The following is a 16,696-nucleotide window of genomic DNA, read 5'->3' on the forward strand; positions in this document are numbered from 1 at the left end:
ACGCAAAAAGTTTAAAACAATGAGCTTAATTTTACAACAGTTACCCAAACTTTACTTTGGATTATAAGTTAGATTTTTTACTTTGAATTAACCTCTTATTTAAGTTAGTAATCCATAAGATTTAAAATGTTATTATGTAATAGATTTTTTCATTGTAATTTGTAATTACCGATGACGATGTAGACATTATGTAGGCTATATTATCACTTGAAGAAGTACTTGATGACGTAGCAAAGGCAATTTCTAAAATAGAAAAAAAAAATTAATAAAACACATGTTACTTTGCAATTAATAAATTAAAATATTGTTTCAAAAAAAAAAATTTCCTAAAAAAAGTTTTTAACATTTACCAAATAAAGGAAAGTCATTCCCACATTCCAAAGGAACAAAGGTAACTGTATAATTCAGTTCATTCTTAACAACTTCTATGCTTTCCAATTGAATCGTTGGCACAGCAGATGGTCTGATATGAAATTGATGATCTGGGAAATAAAAAACATATTAACACAAGCATATCCATTGAATATAAAATTTACTTATAAATAACAAAAACGAAAAACCTATCATTACAAAAAATAAACGTCAAATTGTATTAAATTTTTACACATCTAAAAAGTATAACTATAAAGACATATATGTATAGTTAATATTGTTAAATACTTTAGAATGACAAAAGTAACTAAATGTTAATTAATTTAGTAAAAACTTACATTGTATTTGCTCTGGTGTTTGTGTCAAACTGCTGGCAATCAAGATGTTGTCTACATACAAATCTGTTTCTGCATCTCCACCTTCGTAAATTCGCACAAAACTAATTTGAAATTTTGAACCATCAGGATGTTCTGTAATATAGAAATTTTTCTTAAAAAGTATTTTTATAAATAGTTAAGGTGATCCTATTCATTTTTATCGAATTTTATTTCGTTTAATTTATTAGCAAAAATAAATCAAACTAGGTAAATCAAACTAGGTTATCTGCAGTCGATATTAACTTTTACTTATGCAAAGCTTGGTCATGTAAAAAAGATATTATAAAAACAAGTTAATGACTAAGAAAAGTAAAGAAAGCAAAAAAAACGTTTACTTCTAAAATATATTTATTATTTTAAATATAATAAAACTATGAATATACCTGCCACCAAAAGATTATTTAAATCTTCACAAAAATGAACCCAAGTTTCGGTAGATCTAAGTCCAATGCCATAGAAGTCTCTAGTAACACTTACATCTTTATTATCTATGTCTTTAAAGGTATAACGCAGTGCAACTCGATCAGATATATCTCCAATGTAAGCAAAGCATAACTTGAAAAATTAAGAGTAATTTCAATAGCTTAATTTACAATAGGCTACTTAGTTAAGGGTTACTAAAAAAATACATAACCTACCATACTGTAAATTGAAGATCGAAATGTCATGGTCTCATCGTTTGTTACAAATAGGTAACTTGGGTGTTTAGTTGAATAAATTCCACAAAACGCTTGCTCGCCAGTTCGGTATCCACTCTGTGCTCCGTTTGCTTCTAAATCACTGTAAAATAAAAATTTAAATATAAAGTATTTGAATATATAAGTTTAGATCGAATTTAACTATATTAAATTAAAATAAGAAAGTATTTTTATATATGTATTTTGATTTATTTCATAAGTGTCAATACTGTAAAAATGCTTTAAATATTTAAATAACTTAAACTTGTAAACATAGCAAACACAAATGTCTAATATCAACAAACTATAGTCTATTCCTATTCGTTCAAACTTGTTATTGTACAAATTTTAAATGTCACCTTACTTGTAATAGAATCGGTTGTTTCCTAATGATTCTCCAAGTTGTTCAGGGCACTGAATTCCGTACAAACTTTCGACAGCTGCTTGTACTTGTTCTACACTTGCATCGGATGGAATTGGAGTCGAAACGAACCCACCAAGAGTTAAACTAAATGTATCAAGCATGGCAACTCCTTCCGTTGTTTCAGTTAAACTTATTGACAAAACAGAACTATTTGTTGACGCGCCAGTAAATTGTAATCTTCCTGTATAAAGTAAATGATGCAACAATATAAAATATACTGAAACATGTTTAATACATATTTTGTATTTTAAATTATTTTATATAAATAAACACAACAAAGTGTACAAAATTAAATTTACTATAGGCGATACGAGTTATGCAAAAAAGTCAATAATGCAATCAATTAGTTTTTTAACCATGTATAAAAGGTTCACAGATCAACTTAAAAGTTAGTAGTTGCATTAAAATCAAGTATACTAACAACTTGAAGTCTTACCTCTGTTTGATGTGAACGTTAGAGTGTACACGTCATCAGTCTTAAAAACTGACACAGTATCACCGTGCATTGATCCAAGACTGTTTATTGCTAATTCAACAATTGAAGCATCAGAATCATACTGAAGTGGATCTACATTATTAGCAAAAAAAAAGATGAGAAACAAATTTATATAGGTTTTTAAGTAGTTACATGTGAAAAAACCTATAAGAAAAGTTTCAGTAATACTAACCTAAATATGAAGAGCCATAGTAAATACAAGTTGCATTTGTTTTAATTTTATTAAAACTTTAAAAACATCTCACCGGTCGAAATTCCAAACAGAGTAAGAGTAAAAAAGTATCCGCCACATGTCACACCACAGCTGACATTTTGAACCTGGACTTCCCAGATTGACGACACCGCAGTTTCAGTTTGCCATGACTGTAGTGAAATTTCTTGTGCCTCCCTCTCAACTTGTGATGTTATTACAATATTCTGCCAGTCAGTGTGAGAAGAAGCTAATTTGAAAGACGAAAAAGTTCTTAGTTTGTAAAAAAATAACATACCAAATAGCAAGTAAACACCTAAGTTGTTTTGTTAGATAAACAAAACCAAACAATAAGACTACGCTAAATCTTTCAACGATGCTATCATCTACCTGTTTGTGACGGGGTATACACAGTTTTGTCAATCCTAACGGCCATGGTGAAAGATGAAGAGTCGGAGTTGCCCAAATGTCGAATCTCAAAATAATATTCCGATCCACCAATTAAATCATATTCAGGCGTCCAAGCATATTCGTTAACGTTCGTTGTTGTTGTAACTCCAACCTTAAGTGCAAGCAAATATAAGTTATTATATTCTTAAATATTGTTACTCACGTACCATATAACGTTCAAGTCTTTTTATGTTCCAATACTTTTAGTACAATGCGGTGTTAACCAATCTGGGTAAACTTGAAGAACCTTGAACTGATTGATAAAGTTCTCAACATATTTAAAATTAAATACCGCGTTTGCTGCATCGTTTCCATCGCTGAGATAAAGGCGAACTTGTGAATTGCCCTTCACAGCAAACTGGTATTTTGCAGTGTAAGCAGAGACGAAGAAGCCTTGTGCTCGAGCTAGATTTGTTCCTGGTATACTCCCAGATGATGTCGAATTTGAGTAAAATGTCCAAACTGTATAAAAAGATTAAAGGGCATAAAAGTTAAAATGTTATGTGTGACATATAAATTTAATATTCTTGACCTTTCTTCATAAGGCTAGCATCTTCTATTTTAATGTCAATAAATTATTAAAAACTATTTTTGTCAACCTCCATCTGTTGAGCTATCCAAAGTAGCTTCAATGTCGGTGATCCCAGGAAAGACCTCGATCTTCATCCCTCTTCCTCCGCTGTAAGATGTACGAGAGGAAGACTGTACAGAAGTTGTACACACAATCTCGGTGTCGGACACACTAACGACATTACACACTTCTCCACCAATTATTACCTGAGACAAACAATAGGTAAATATAGTTATTAAGACTAAAAGTATACTTGTTAAAACTTTACAAGTCCAACAAGCTTAAATTAAAATAATAAAAAAGTAAATAATTGCCTATATAGTTTAATTGTATGATTAATGTTTAAATTAAAAACAAAATATGAGATTGTAATGGTGTTATCCTACCCTTGCAGCAATCCCTGACAAATTGTCAAAGTAATCTCCAGATATTGTAATATTTGTTCCTCCTTCGGTACTACCGTGTTTTGGATTAACGTCGCTTATAACTACAACGAATTTTTAATTGTTATTTTATTTGAACAAATTGCCAACCAAACCTTCAAGCCAACCTAACTTCTTTTATTACCTGCATAAGTTTGAAGCATGTACAAGCTGTTCTCAGCACTAACTCTGGACAAAGTAGTATAAGGATCAGATCTTCCAAAATCACCATCAACAAGAAACGAGATGTTTTGATTCCCAACAAACGAACTTTGCACCATGCAAGTAAATTGACCCCAGTCTGATTCTCCGGACGCACCAGCCAACTCCACCATAAAACTTTAAGCAAGAAATTATTAAAACGGTATATTCAAGATGATGGTAAGTTTGAATGCTGCAAAATTTTTACAGGTATCTATTCTACACTGTAATAGAGAAATATAAAAAGCCTTAAAGTTGGAAAAAAGTTTAATAGAATCAAATCCAAAATTATTAATATTTTTAAAGTTTTGCAGTGCTCTTACGGTTCGTCTGTACTTTTTAGCAGGCTACATGGACCAGACGTTAGCCAAACTCTTGTGATAGTATTTCCTCTATTGTTTGTTGCTACGGTAACAGAAGAGTTGATCAGGTTTGTAAAAATACGACCTTGAACGTTTATTAGTTGCTGCGGTTTATTATTGATCCAATCCAATTGTGATAATTTGGGCGTACTTGATTCACGTACCTTAATACAAAATTAATTATCTTGAAGTTAAACTATAGTAAAATTTGTTTGTTTGATTGTTGTATTGTTTATATATTTTGAAAATTTTTAGATCATTTTTTCATAACTTTATAAACCAAAGTTTTTCTTTTTATAATCTAAAGTTTTTCTTTACGTTAAGAATATACATTTTAATTTAGTATAATTAAATTTTAAGTAAAAATGGTACACCAATAGGTTATGATATAATCACATACCCCGAACCAACAGTTATGACCGGTATATTGGTTGTCGCAGTAGTGTGAGTTGTCCAACCAAACTCCGTTAATTCTTACTCGTACATAATAATTTCCTTCGTCCATTGGACTTAATATAAAAGTAAATTAAAGTAAGCCACGCTGTTAATAAAAGATTTATTAGTACTGATTAAGTAAATAAAAAGATTTAACAATATTCTAGAGATCTATGATGTATGAAGCATTCTAGAGATCTATGATATATGAAGCCTTAGTGAATGTCATTGAAAGATTAAAAAGATTTTTCCTAAAAGTTTGTATGAAGCATTAACTGAGTTAACCCCAAATTAGATAAATTTAACATAAATCAACGTACTCGGTGTAGCAAACCATTTGTCGTTCGTCGCTTTCAGCATCGTGTACCAAGCAAGCATATCTCCTGAAGGAATTCACCAGGAAAATTTCCTTCCGCAAAGCATCATCGCCAACTACAAGCTCCGTGTCAAACCCTTTAAAAATAAATGTATTATTGTATTAAGCAAATTAGTGTTAATACGAAAAGTTCTATTAAAAAACAAAATGCATTCGATTTAAAAAATAGATAAAATTAACAAAACTTTGAAACTTAAAAATATTTCTTAAGCATGTTTCTTTTATCTTTTATAGGCAGCCTATAGATGGACTTACTTATTTTTTATTAACTTAAAATAAAATTTATTAAAAATTCAAACAAAAATTTTTCAATTGAATATAAATACAAATATATAATATAGATTAAAATAGTTTGTAATACTTGCCTCTGCCAAACACCATCAACTTTGTTCCTCCATTTACACTACCATGTTTCGGTGTCGCATAACTAACATAAGTATCTTCCTGACCTTTAACACAAAAAATTGAAAATAATAAATATTAAAATATATTAAAAATTTTACATAATATATTAAATGTAAGGTTAAAAAACATAGTGAGCTATAGTTTTTATCATAGTGGGCGTTTGCTAGGTGTGAACTTATGGTGTTATATAACTTCCATTGTAGTTAGATCCATCAGTCCATGGTATTTCAAACAATCAATAGCATTTGCTTTGTTGTAAAAATAGAAACAATTGTCCTAAGAGAATACTATCAAAAAAGCGCTGTTTTGTTTTAAAAGAAGTTCGATACTACTCTGCAAAAGTTTCTAGCGGAATAAAAAAAATGCGTTGTCATAACATAGCTTTCAAACACTTAATTGCAATGTTATTTTTTTCTCTTATGTTTCTCACGTTACATAAAAGAAGGTCGCATTTCGAGCTATTTGATAAGTTCGTCTAGCCTTATGGTCAGCCTTTTTTTAAATTAATACAAACAGCATATCTTAAATTACATTGCCATTTAATTTTGCAATGTAATTTAAGATTCAAGGGTTTTAATATTTTTGTTACTTTGTACAATGCTTTTAAAAACGTTAATATAATATTTATCAAAACTTAATTAAAATTTTATCTCAAGTTTAAGGATGCTTAAGATAAATATCTATTGAATTTTGATACGAAATTTTTAAAAATAAACATTAGTTCTACGATGTGAACAGACATAAAACGAATAAAAATATTATTTTAATCATAGCGTTTGTTTAAATTTATATAAACAGTTTTTTTATTGAAATTTTAATACACACCTTGGGGTTAAATAAACTTCACAATATGTAAAGTTTTAATCAGCCCATACCGTCTTTATAAAAAAGCCTTAAGGCCCGTTTACGCGGCGTACGCAACGCAACGTAATTCAAGATTGCGCAACCATTTAAAATGAACAGAGTCGTTCACACGTACGAAATTTTGCGAAAGTTACGTAAGATTTCGTAAAGTTTTGTGGCTGGAGCGAAATTTACGCAAGACTTTCGAAGCGGTATACTTTTTATATTAGATATTTTTTATAAAAATTTAAAAAAGAAATTCCTTAGAACGCGTAAAGTTACGTTACCCAAACCAGCGCAACGCAACGTTACCCTGTCGTGTTAACAGGCCTTTAAGCGGGTGTATATTTTCTTACATAACCAAGCTTATTTAACTTAAAATGTATAAAAAAGCAATGTTTGCCACTCATTTTTAACAATATAATTAACAAAATTACGTAAGAAATATGATAAATTGCCTAAGATCGATTACAACAATATATATCTGCTCCGAGATTTCACGAATTATGTCCGTTGCATTAACCACTGCACACGTCGCAGGTTCTATTTTACAATTTAATTAAACTTTTGACTTACCAAAAACTACATGCAGAAACAGCAGTACGGTTAAAACCGCGACAAATCCTCCTTTCATCGCGTTCTCTTTATTGCTTGCCTTGAATTCGTAATTTCTTAAGATCAAAAAATGCTCCCTTAAATTTCACGAATGGTCCAATACGCAACAGTCTTGCTTTATATAGGTGACAAAGATTGACTACTAAGCGCATCGTTTAGTATCGGTTTTAAATTGTAACAATACACTATGTATAGTTTATCGTGGAAGTTACTTTCATCGTTGTGGCTACCTCAAAACAATAACAAAACAGGTCACACTAAACAATAAGTAAGTTAGTTGATAAAACAAAAGCAATGTCGTAGGGCAATACTAAGCTGACCTATTAGAATAACCCCTATCTACCTATTCACCAAAGCAGAACAAAAGTTACAAAACAGAACATTTTTCATACAAATTAACTAAGAATAAATTTCTTATTTATTGTAACATTTTTGGTCTTAAAATGTCTTAACAGTACTTTTGTATTACTCGTTTTAACTGCAACATTTAAACTGCAACTTTAGAAAAATTTGGCCTAATCTAAAAAGCAACGGCGCTTTTTTATTTAGGCTACAGCTGGCCCCGTGGGAATGTGAGATTTTAAACACGAAAACTTGAATCTCGCTAAAAGCGTATTTTTGCGGCTGCACCACAAAACATGTAACAAAATATGCTATTTATTAAACAAAGTAAATTAAATTTGTTCCGCATTTTTAAAATATATGTGTTAAGTAAAAATAAAATAATTGTTTACAGTAAATGGTAGCCTTTTGTCGAAATATGATACTCAATAATAGAGTCATAGTGCTAATAGTACTGTCATTACTTTAAAGGTACAAAACATTCTGTTTTTTGCTTTTTTATGGCCAAATAAATAAATAAATAATCCAACATAAAACGCTTTTAATTGTTTATAACATTTCTGTATTTCGGCAATACAAACATTCTTTATAAAAAACAGGCCTAAATCAAAACAAATCAACAAAAGCAAATATTTCATAACATGATAATTTAAAAATAGAGCAACACACCTCAAAAAAATAACTTTACAAAAAAAAACAACCATAACTAGAATAATTTGGTAAATCACAAACGTTTTAAAACCGTTTAGGTATATTTTTTAATTAGGTCAAATTTAAACTTTTGAACAATTAGACAACATTTTAAAATATATAAAATACATTTTATTATACTAAAAAAACAAAAATTAAAAGTTTAGTATATAGTTTTCCTCTATATATCGTAAAAAAACAACTCTTAAATTCTAAATGCGAAAAAATAAATTCTAAATTTTAATATTAACAAAAAAAATTATCAAACGCGCTTTAACTTAACAAATACGATAAAAAAGATTAAAAAAATTACTATAATATTCTACTCTTTTTTTTCTGTTTTTGAACCAATGACAGCACCCAACACTCCTCCAGCAACAGCAAGTCCCGCCACAGCTAATACAACTGGCGCGACAGCTGCTCCTGCCGCAGCAGTTGCCACGGCCGTCCCTGTATTTGCCGCTGCTACACCTAATGTTCCTACTAGACCCCCTACCACGCCACCAACCAAACCCCCCAAAATAGTGTTTCCTCCCACACTTCTCAGGTAAAACGATTGATTTTGTTTATTATTTTCCTCTTGTTTTTTTAAACTATTTTCAATCATCTTTTTAAAGTCACTTCTATAGGTATTGTTGAATTTTAACCCTGTTAATTTTGCTTTAAGTTTCTTTTCACATTCACTGAAAAATTGTTGGTGCTTTTGTTTAAGTAAGGAATCTTCCACATGTCGACCATTCGTTAGCTAAAACAAAGGTTATAAATGTTACCTACTAAAATTGAAAACCAAACAAAAAACTATATTTTTTTTAAAGTGTCTTTATTAAACCCTACTAGGTACATCATGTTAGTTTTAAAACTGAAATATATTAAAACAACAAAAATACCTTTTCCATATTTTTTTTATACTCCTCACGTAGTTCAAGTAAAAATGCTTGGAGTTCATATTTCTGTCTTTCCTGCAAAAAATAAACGCACATTCTAATACAAATATAAGTGCTATTTTATCAAGTTTTATTACTAAGTTATCCAATAATTTGGTCAATGTTAAAATTCCATTTAAATCATTGGGCTTCATCCTTTTATAAAGCTTAATATTTTGTTGTTAATTTATAACATTTAAATTAACAAATTTACTTACAAACAACAAAATTCTATTTTATTTTTGTTCTGATTAATTAATTCTAAATTTGTTAAAATGATTGTAAGGCTATCACAAAAAACCTGAAAAACCTATACCAAAAATTAAAATTCACTTTTTGAAGATTAAAATTCATTTTTTGAATGTCTGTGGAGTATGCTTGAAATTTTTCTTTAATTTCATCTTGCAGTTTGATCTCAAATTCTGCTCCAACTTCTCTATTTTTGTTTTTAGATTTAGTTTTAAATAAATCTAGTGCTGCGTTTAATGCTTTGAGGTGAATTGATTTTAATTTTGTTTCAGAGACTAATTGATTTCCACATTCCTAAAAATAAAATTGCCGTTATAAAAAAGATTTGCGCGAAGCATTTTATATTTAAAAAATGTTATGAATTATAAATTTTTAAATAAATAAGATTATAGCAATATAAATTATACCTGTTTTATTTTTAATTCATAGGTCGAAGCACTTTGAATTAATAAATCTTGAAAGTAAACTTTCAATTGAGCCTAAAACAGTTTTTGGGTAAAAAGTTTAAATCACTAAACGCAAAAATATTGTTAATTTAAGTTTTAAAGTTCACTTGCAAGTATGGTAATAAAATAAACTGATATTGTTAATTTAAAAACTTAAATTTAAATAAAAATCTTAGATCAAATTACTTACCAGGTAAGTTTCATTTTTCTCTACAAAATTTTTCTTTTGTTGTTCACATAAAGTAATAACATTACCTCGCTTGGATAAAATGAAAACATCATCACCTAATTTAGGGCTTTCATCATAGAATTGCAAAGCTTCATTTATAAAACTATTATGCATGTTCATAAATTCATCCTCGGCAACGTACTCAGTAAGGTTCTAATAAAACATATTGAAGCAAAGTAATTAACATTTTATAAAGTTTTCTTATTAGTAACTAAAATGCAATTTAATAAAAGTTTTATGTCAAATAGTTACACGATAATTAAGCGTTCTACTTATAGATAATAGTTCGTTCAATTTCTTACAAAAGTCATTTTTTTGCAGTAGAGATCTCTTGATTGTTCAATAATTTGAAGAACAGCTGCATCTCGATTCGCCTTTTAATAATTAACATATAAAGTCAAAAAATCAAAATATTTAGTTGTATTTAATCTATTATGACTATGTTACTTAAATACATTTTTAACTTTTATTGAATGCGTAATTTTAACTACTAACCTCAGCAATAGAACTTAATTTTGGCAATTGCCCGCTTTTAAAAACTTTATGATATGAAATCACAAAATTTATTAAATCTTTCCCAACTACTTGCTTTCCGTTGTTCATTTTAGCAACAACTTTTTTGGCATCAAATAACTCACTGAAAAGAACATCAACATAATTTCGAAATTCTTCGTCAATATCTGTAAAAAAATTGTTCTGTATTAGAAACTTTAAAAATTGATAAACAACACCTAAAATAAACGAAAAATTCAAAAGACACAGGCCATTAATTAACCATTAATCGCTTCGAAGCGAAAAAAAGGTGGATCCATTAATCACTTTGAAGCGAGTCTCGATCTGGAAGGGTTAACTAAACTACCCGACCTAGACATAGAGAAGCTTTCTTTGCAGTTTTGGGTAGTATAGGTACTAATTGCCCGATAATTTAGCTGATGATTAAGTTCTGTTAATGGAATCGAACTAGTGACCTTAGTCGTGTAAGCAAGTGTTTGACCACTACACCAGATTACCATTTCGAAAACAACCGCTTAAACATAACCTTAAAGACATAGTGATCTATTAACCGCTTTAAGCGTTAATGCAATACCCCAACAGACAGTAGCGCATCTTCCAACCCGCTTGAATGCAGTTAATGGCTCCACCTTTTTTGCTGTTAAACGATTATGGCTAACTAATCGGCTAAAAGACTAAACCAAATTTAGAAGTAAAACGTTTAAGTCAAACATACAATATTGAAAACCTTCTTTTAATAGTTAATTTAATTAACTTACATGTTAAAAATAAACAGTTCTTACCCTTACTTGTAAGAGGATCTGAATTTGCATTTCTACACTCGACCTTTTTTCCTGGTGCGGGTAGTAAAAAACACAACATGTTTTCAAAATATTTATCAATTTTACTTAGATTATTGGATGATGTAGCTTCTCTGTTTTCTTCCTCTTCTTCCATCATTTCTTTTAAATAGGTTCCACCACCTTCCAAACCATAAGGATAATCAGGATCACACCAATCACGAAATAAGTAGCAAAATTTCTAAATAACAAAATTTTAAATGTAATATATGTTGCCCAGTTGTTTCACAAAATTGCATTTTTGTACCAGTATCTTATAATATTTAATGCATTTAAAAGTTTAAAAGTTTTAAGGCATACCCAGCATTTATTTATAGTGAGAATACATACGTGAAAAGGTTTATTGTCATCTTCACTATGTGTTGTTGTAGATACAAGTTTTCCGTAATCCATAAACATCTAGCATTAAAATTGGTAATATAAAAATATTATAAACTACTATAACGCTTAATTATAAAAATAAAGCTGAACAAGCGCTTAGACAGTAACAATATTATAATTGTTTACAGAAAGATTTTCCAGATCATCCATTCCAATACGTCCTTGTATATTACAAATTTGAACCGAAGAAATTAACATGCTTAAAGCAAATATCACAGATGAAGACTGTGCGGTTGATTTTAGATCAAAAGTACCTTGGGTATCCATAATAAACACGTTGACCTTTAATATAATTTTATTAATTTTGCATAACTTAAAACAATTAATATAAAAAAACAAGGTATTAAAAATCCAAATAAAACTTAATATATTAATAAAAACGTTTTTTGCTGTTACCTTTCCGTTTGGTGTATCAATAGGAAATGGTTTGTTCCAAATCCATATTCCTTGAGTATCGTGTTTTCTTCCGCCTCTCCAATGAAAACCATCAAAAAAATTGTTTTCCTGCAATATATTAAAGTTAAATATTAGGGATTTTAAATTGAACAATGTTCTTTAATAAATTAAATTGGTAAAATAATAACATTAAAATAGAATGAATATATTCTTGTTGTGCCATCTTCTATGTAATATTTGAGTGCAAATCTTTTATCTTTTAAGAATAGGCAATAAAAATATGGCACACAGATTCATGACGACTATTCCGCCCTAAAACCGATAAATCAATATATGTTATATGTTGTCATATAATGCTTTCGTTAACCCGTTTGTCCTCTTTTTGTCATTTTCTAAAGAAAACAAAACGATTGCAGGTAAAATGACTTTAAAATATAGTAATAATGTAGCAATAGGAATTAAGACTTCATTAAAAAAATAATCAATATACAAAATTTCTTTAAAAAATTCTTTTTATATACGCATTAGGGTCTTGTAGGCCAAAGTGGTTTTCTTGTGCAAATTGAGTAAATATAACCATTGTATTGGCCTACATTAGAAAAGCACCACGCGCTTTAAAAAGCGATCCGCATTTTTGAACTTATTTTAAAATGCTTTTGATTTCCCTATACACATTGATTCTTGTTTGTAATGATGAAATTTAATCTTTGAAAGAAAGAGTGTTATAATAGCTTAAATTACGAATGTAATCTTATTTCTCCACGAGACCGTTGCTAAGTCATCGCTAGGCAAACAGTCGCTTGGGTAAAAGTCGTTTCCAGGCAACAAGTCACGTGGTAAAAAGTTTTGTCAAGCAAATGGTCACGTGATTAAAAGTCGTCGCTAAGGAAATAATCACGTGGTTAAAAGTCGTTGTTAAGCAACAGTCACGTGATTAAGAGCCGTCGCTAAGCGAACAGTCACGTGGTTGAAAGTTGTTGCCAAGCAAACAGTCACATAGTTAAAAGTCGTTGCTAAGCAAACAGTCACGTGATTAAAAGTCGTTGTTAAACAACAGTCACGTGATTAAGAGCCGTCGCTAAGCGAACAGTCACGTGGTTGAAAGTTGTTGCCAAGCAAACAGTCACATAGTTAAAAGTCGTTGCCAAGCAAACAGTCACGTGGATATGATTCGTTGCTAGGCAAAGAGTCGCGTGGTTAAAAGTCGTTGCTAAGCAACTAGTCACGTGATTAAGAGCCGTCGCTAAGCAAAAAGTCACATAAGTAAAAGTCGTTGCTAAGCAAACAGTCACGTGGTTAAAGGTCGTTGCTAAGCAAACAGTCACGTGGTTAAAAGTCGTCGCTAAGCGAACAGTCACGTGTTTAAAAGTCGTTGCTAAGCAAACAGTCACGTGGTCGAAATTCGTTGCTAAGCAAACAGTCACGTGGTTAAAATTCGTTGCTAAGCAGATATTTACGTGGCTCCAATGATACGTGCATTATATGATAAACGAAAATTTAGTAAAATTTTGTTTTATGATTACAATTTTGCTATTTATTTACCTCAACGTTCAGGAGTTTACTGAGAAAAGGGTTCAGCATAAATGATTTTCCAGTGCGAAATTTTCCAGCTAAGGAATAGATGGCAAGCGGTGTTTCTTTAACTGACTCTTGGTTAAATATATCTTCAAGAGCATCAAAATTAAGTTTTAAACATAAATTATTGCTTGGTTCAATTATTTGAACTGGTTCTCCACGAATTAATGACTTTAAAATGGAAAAAAGTAATAAAAATGTAGTCAAATGACTTAATTAAAAAAATTATCAATATTTAAAATTTTTTTAAAAAATATTTTTTTAACACTAGGGTCTTCTAGGCCGAAGTAGGTAGGTATCTTGTGCAAATTGAGTCAATATAACCATTTATTGGTCTACATTAGAAAAGCACCACGCGCTTTAAAAAGCGATCCGCATTTTTGAACTTATTTTTAAATGCTTTTGATTTCCCTATACACATTGATTCTTGTTTGTAGTGATGAAATTTAATCTTTGAAAGAAAGAGTGTTATAATAGCTTAAATTACGAATGTAATCTTATTTCTCCACGAAACCGTTGCTAAGTCATCGCTAGGCAAACAGTCGCTTGGGTAAAAGTCGTTTCCAGGCATCAAGTCACGTGTTAAAAAGTTTCGTCAAGCAAATGGTCACGTGATTAAAAGTCGTCGCTAAGGAAATAATCACGTGGTTAAAAGTCGTTGTTAAGCAACAGTCACCTGATTAAGAGCCGTCGCTAAGCGAACAGTCACGTGGTTAAAAGTCGTTGCCAAGCAAACAATCACATAGTTAAAAGTCGTTGCTAAGCAAACAGTCACATAGTTAAAGGTCGTTGCTAAGCAAATAGTCACGTGGTTGAAACTCGTTGCTAAGCAAACAGTCACATAGTTAAAGGTCGTTGCTAAGCAAATAGTCACGTGGTTGAAACTCGTTGCTAAGCAAACAGTTACATAGTTAAAGGTCGTTGCTAAGCAAACAGTCACGTGGTTGAAACTTGTTGCTAAGCAAACAGTCACATAGTTAAAGTCGTTGCTAAGCAAATAGTCACGTGTTTAAAAGTCGTCGCTAAGCAGATATTTACGTGGCTCCAATGATACGTGCATTATATGATAACCGAAAATTTAGTAAAATTTTGTTTTATGTTTAAAATTTTGATATTTATTTACCTCAACGTTCAGGAGTTTACTGAGAAAAAGGTTCAGCATAAATGATTTTCCAGTGCGAAATTTTCCAGCTAAGGAATAGATGGCAAGCGGTGTTTCTTTAACTGACTCTTGGTTAAATATATCTTCAAGAGCATCAAAATTAAGTTTTAAACATAAATTATTGCTTGGTTCAATTATTTGAACTGGTTCTCCACGAATTAATGACTTTAAAATGGAAAAAAGTAATAAAAATGTAGTCAAATGACTTAATTAAAAAAATTATCAATATTTAAAATTTTTTTAAAAAATATTTTTTTAACACTAGGGTCTTCTAGGCCGAAGTAGGTAGGTATCTTGTGCAAATTGAGTCAATATAACCATTTATTGGTCTACATTAGAAAAGCACCACGCGCTTTAAAAAGCGATCCGCATTTTTGAACTTATTTTTAAATGCTTTTGATTTCCCTATACACATTGATTCTTGTTTGTAGTGATGAAATTTAATCTTTGAAAGAAAGAGTGTTATAATAGCTTAAATTACGAATGTAATCTTATTTCTCCACGAAACCGTTGCTAAGTCATCGCTAGGCAAACAGTCGCTTGGGTAAAAGTCGTTTCCAGGCATCAAGTCACGTGTTAAAAAGTTTCGTCAAGCAAATGGTCACGTGATTAAAAGTCGTCGCTAAGGAAATAATCACGTGGTTAAAAGTCGTTGTTAAGCAACAGTCACCTGATTAAGAGCCGTCGCTAAGCGAACAGTCACGTGGTTAAAAGTCGTTGCCAAGCAAACAATCACATAGTTAAAAGTCGTTGCTAAGCAAACAGTCACATAGTTAAAGGTCGTTGCTAAGCAAATAGTCACGTGGTTGAAACTCGTTGGTAAGCAAACAGTCACATAGTTAAAGGTCGTTGCTAAGCAAATAGTCACGTGGTTGAAACTCGTTGCTAAGCAAACAGTTACATAGTTAAAGGTCGTTGCTAAGCAAACAGTCACGTGGTTGAAACTTGTTGCTAAGCAAACAGTCACATAGTTAAAGTCGTTGCTAAGCAAATAGTCACGTGTTTAAAAGTCGTCGCAAAGCAGATATTTACGTGGCTCCAATGATACGTGCATTATATGATAACCGAAAATTTAGTAAAATTTTGTTTTATGTTTAAAATTTTGATATTTATTTACCTCAGCGTTCAGGAGTTTACTGAGAAAAAGGTTCAGCATAAATGATTTTCCAGTGCGAAATTTCCCAGCTAAGGAATAGATGGCAAGCGGCGTTTCTGTAACTGACTCTTGGTTAAATATATCTTCAAGAGCATCAAAATTAAGTTTTAAACATAAATTATTGCTTGGTTCAATTATTTGAACTGGTTCTCCACAAGTAGCCATTTTCTATAGTTTATCACAATAAGTACCTTATATTTAATGTAGTTTAAGTACTGAATCACAAGACCTATGTTCGCAAATTATAGCTCGGTTTACCTTTTTATTTAACGTTTAGTTGTTCTTCTTTTTTACATGTTTAAATTTCTTTGTTAAGAACCGCGAAACTGTTTTACTTGTACACTAAAACCTGATATTAAACGTGAATGCTGTACGTGTTTACATAATTTCTATATATTTTTTTAATTAATTTAAATAACTTTAAAGAAATGTTGTTTTTTTAACTACCTATATTAATTAAAAAATATAACTTAAATTTATTTTTAGCCCATTTATTTTTAAATAAAAAAATTAAAATTGTATTACAAAATCCTGTAGTTAAAATTTAGAAAAAAAGAAAACATTTTAAATGCATTTTAG

The 16,696-nt window shown here is 30.4% G+C and overlaps 2 protein-coding genes across 7 annotated transcripts in view; both read right to left on the reverse strand.

The window, feature by feature from the left end:
* The window catches only part of LOC145743915 (fibrocystin-L-like), a 30,796-nt gene extending 23,482 nt beyond the window's left edge, over window positions 1–7,314 (reverse strand). For both annotated transcript variants that reach the window (XM_082561982.1, XM_082561981.1), the window contains exons 1-18: window positions 7,178–7,314; window positions 5,719–5,802; window positions 5,298–5,430; window positions 4,943–5,051; window positions 4,504–4,706; window positions 4,125–4,318; window positions 3,944–4,044; window positions 3,586–3,763; window positions 3,279–3,448; window positions 2,927–3,098; window positions 2,592–2,786; window positions 2,287–2,418; window positions 1,791–2,031; window positions 1,388–1,529; window positions 1,133–1,304; window positions 711–842; window positions 351–482; window positions 170–243 (exon numbers count right to left, since the gene is read on the reverse strand). In XM_082561982.1, coding sequence (XP_082418108.1) covers window positions 170–243; window positions 351–482; window positions 711–842; window positions 1,133–1,304; window positions 1,388–1,529; window positions 1,791–2,031; window positions 2,287–2,418; window positions 2,592–2,786; window positions 2,927–3,098; window positions 3,279–3,448; window positions 3,586–3,763; window positions 3,944–4,044; window positions 4,125–4,318; window positions 4,504–4,706; window positions 4,943–5,051; window positions 5,298–5,430; window positions 5,719–5,802; window positions 7,178–7,235 — 2,622 coding nt within the window. In that variant the 5' untranslated portion in view covers window positions 7,236–7,314. The remainder of the gene's footprint in view (window positions 1–169; window positions 244–350; window positions 483–710; window positions 843–1,132; window positions 1,305–1,387; window positions 1,530–1,790; window positions 2,032–2,286; window positions 2,419–2,591; window positions 2,787–2,926; window positions 3,099–3,278; window positions 3,449–3,585; window positions 3,764–3,943; window positions 4,045–4,124; window positions 4,319–4,503; window positions 4,707–4,942; window positions 5,052–5,297; window positions 5,431–5,718; window positions 5,803–7,177) is intronic.
* A 663-nt stretch (window positions 7,315–7,977) lies between these two features.
* On the reverse strand, window positions 7,978–16,416 carry LOC145741879 (atlastin-2-like). 5 transcript variants are annotated; one of them, XM_082559553.1, is made up of 13 exons: window positions 16,376–16,416; window positions 16,079–16,173; window positions 12,225–12,332; window positions 11,955–12,110; window positions 11,778–11,846; window positions 11,391–11,628; window positions 10,591–10,775; window positions 10,398–10,469; window positions 10,057–10,248; window positions 9,828–9,899; window positions 9,505–9,714; window positions 9,136–9,207; window positions 7,982–8,993 (listed from the first exon to the last, which is right to left on the reverse strand). In XM_082559553.1, exons 2-13 carry the CDS (start codon window positions 16,115–16,117, stop codon window positions 8,571–8,573), a joined length of 1,836 nt encoding a protein of 611 aa, XP_082415679.1. In that variant the 5' UTR covers window positions 16,118–16,173; window positions 16,376–16,416; the 3' UTR covers window positions 7,982–8,570. The 5 variants fall into 5 exon arrangements, with proteins under 5 accessions (XP_082415677.1, XP_082415679.1, XP_082415678.1 ...); XM_082559552.1 differs by lacking the exon at window positions 16,376–16,416 and adding an exon at window positions 16,309–16,340; XM_082559554.1 differs by lacking the exons at window positions 16,079–16,173; window positions 16,376–16,416 and adding exons at window positions 13,767–13,888; window positions 14,923–15,520.
* Between the last annotated feature and the right edge of the window lie 280 nt (window positions 16,417–16,696).

This window comes from Corella eumyota, chromosome 2 (assembly GCF_963082875.1).
Source record: "Corella eumyota chromosome 2, kaCorEumy4.1, whole genome shotgun sequence".
NCBI classification, from domain to species: domain Eukaryota; kingdom Metazoa; phylum Chordata; class Ascidiacea; order Phlebobranchia; family Corellidae; genus Corella; species Corella eumyota.

Coding starts and splice junctions, on each gene's coding strand:
- LOC145741879 (XM_082559550.1), bottom strand. CDS start 16,282: ATGGCTACTTGTGGAGAACCAGTTCAAATAATTGAACCAAGCAATAAT. Junction 10,776..11,390: donor AGATCCTCTTACAAGTAAGG/GTAAGAACTGTT, acceptor ATTTTTTTACAG/ATATTGACGAAGAATTTCGA. Junction 10,470..10,590: donor AATTAAGTTCTATTGCTGAG/GTTAGTAGTTAA, acceptor AATTATTAAAAG/GCGAATCGAGATGCAGCTGT.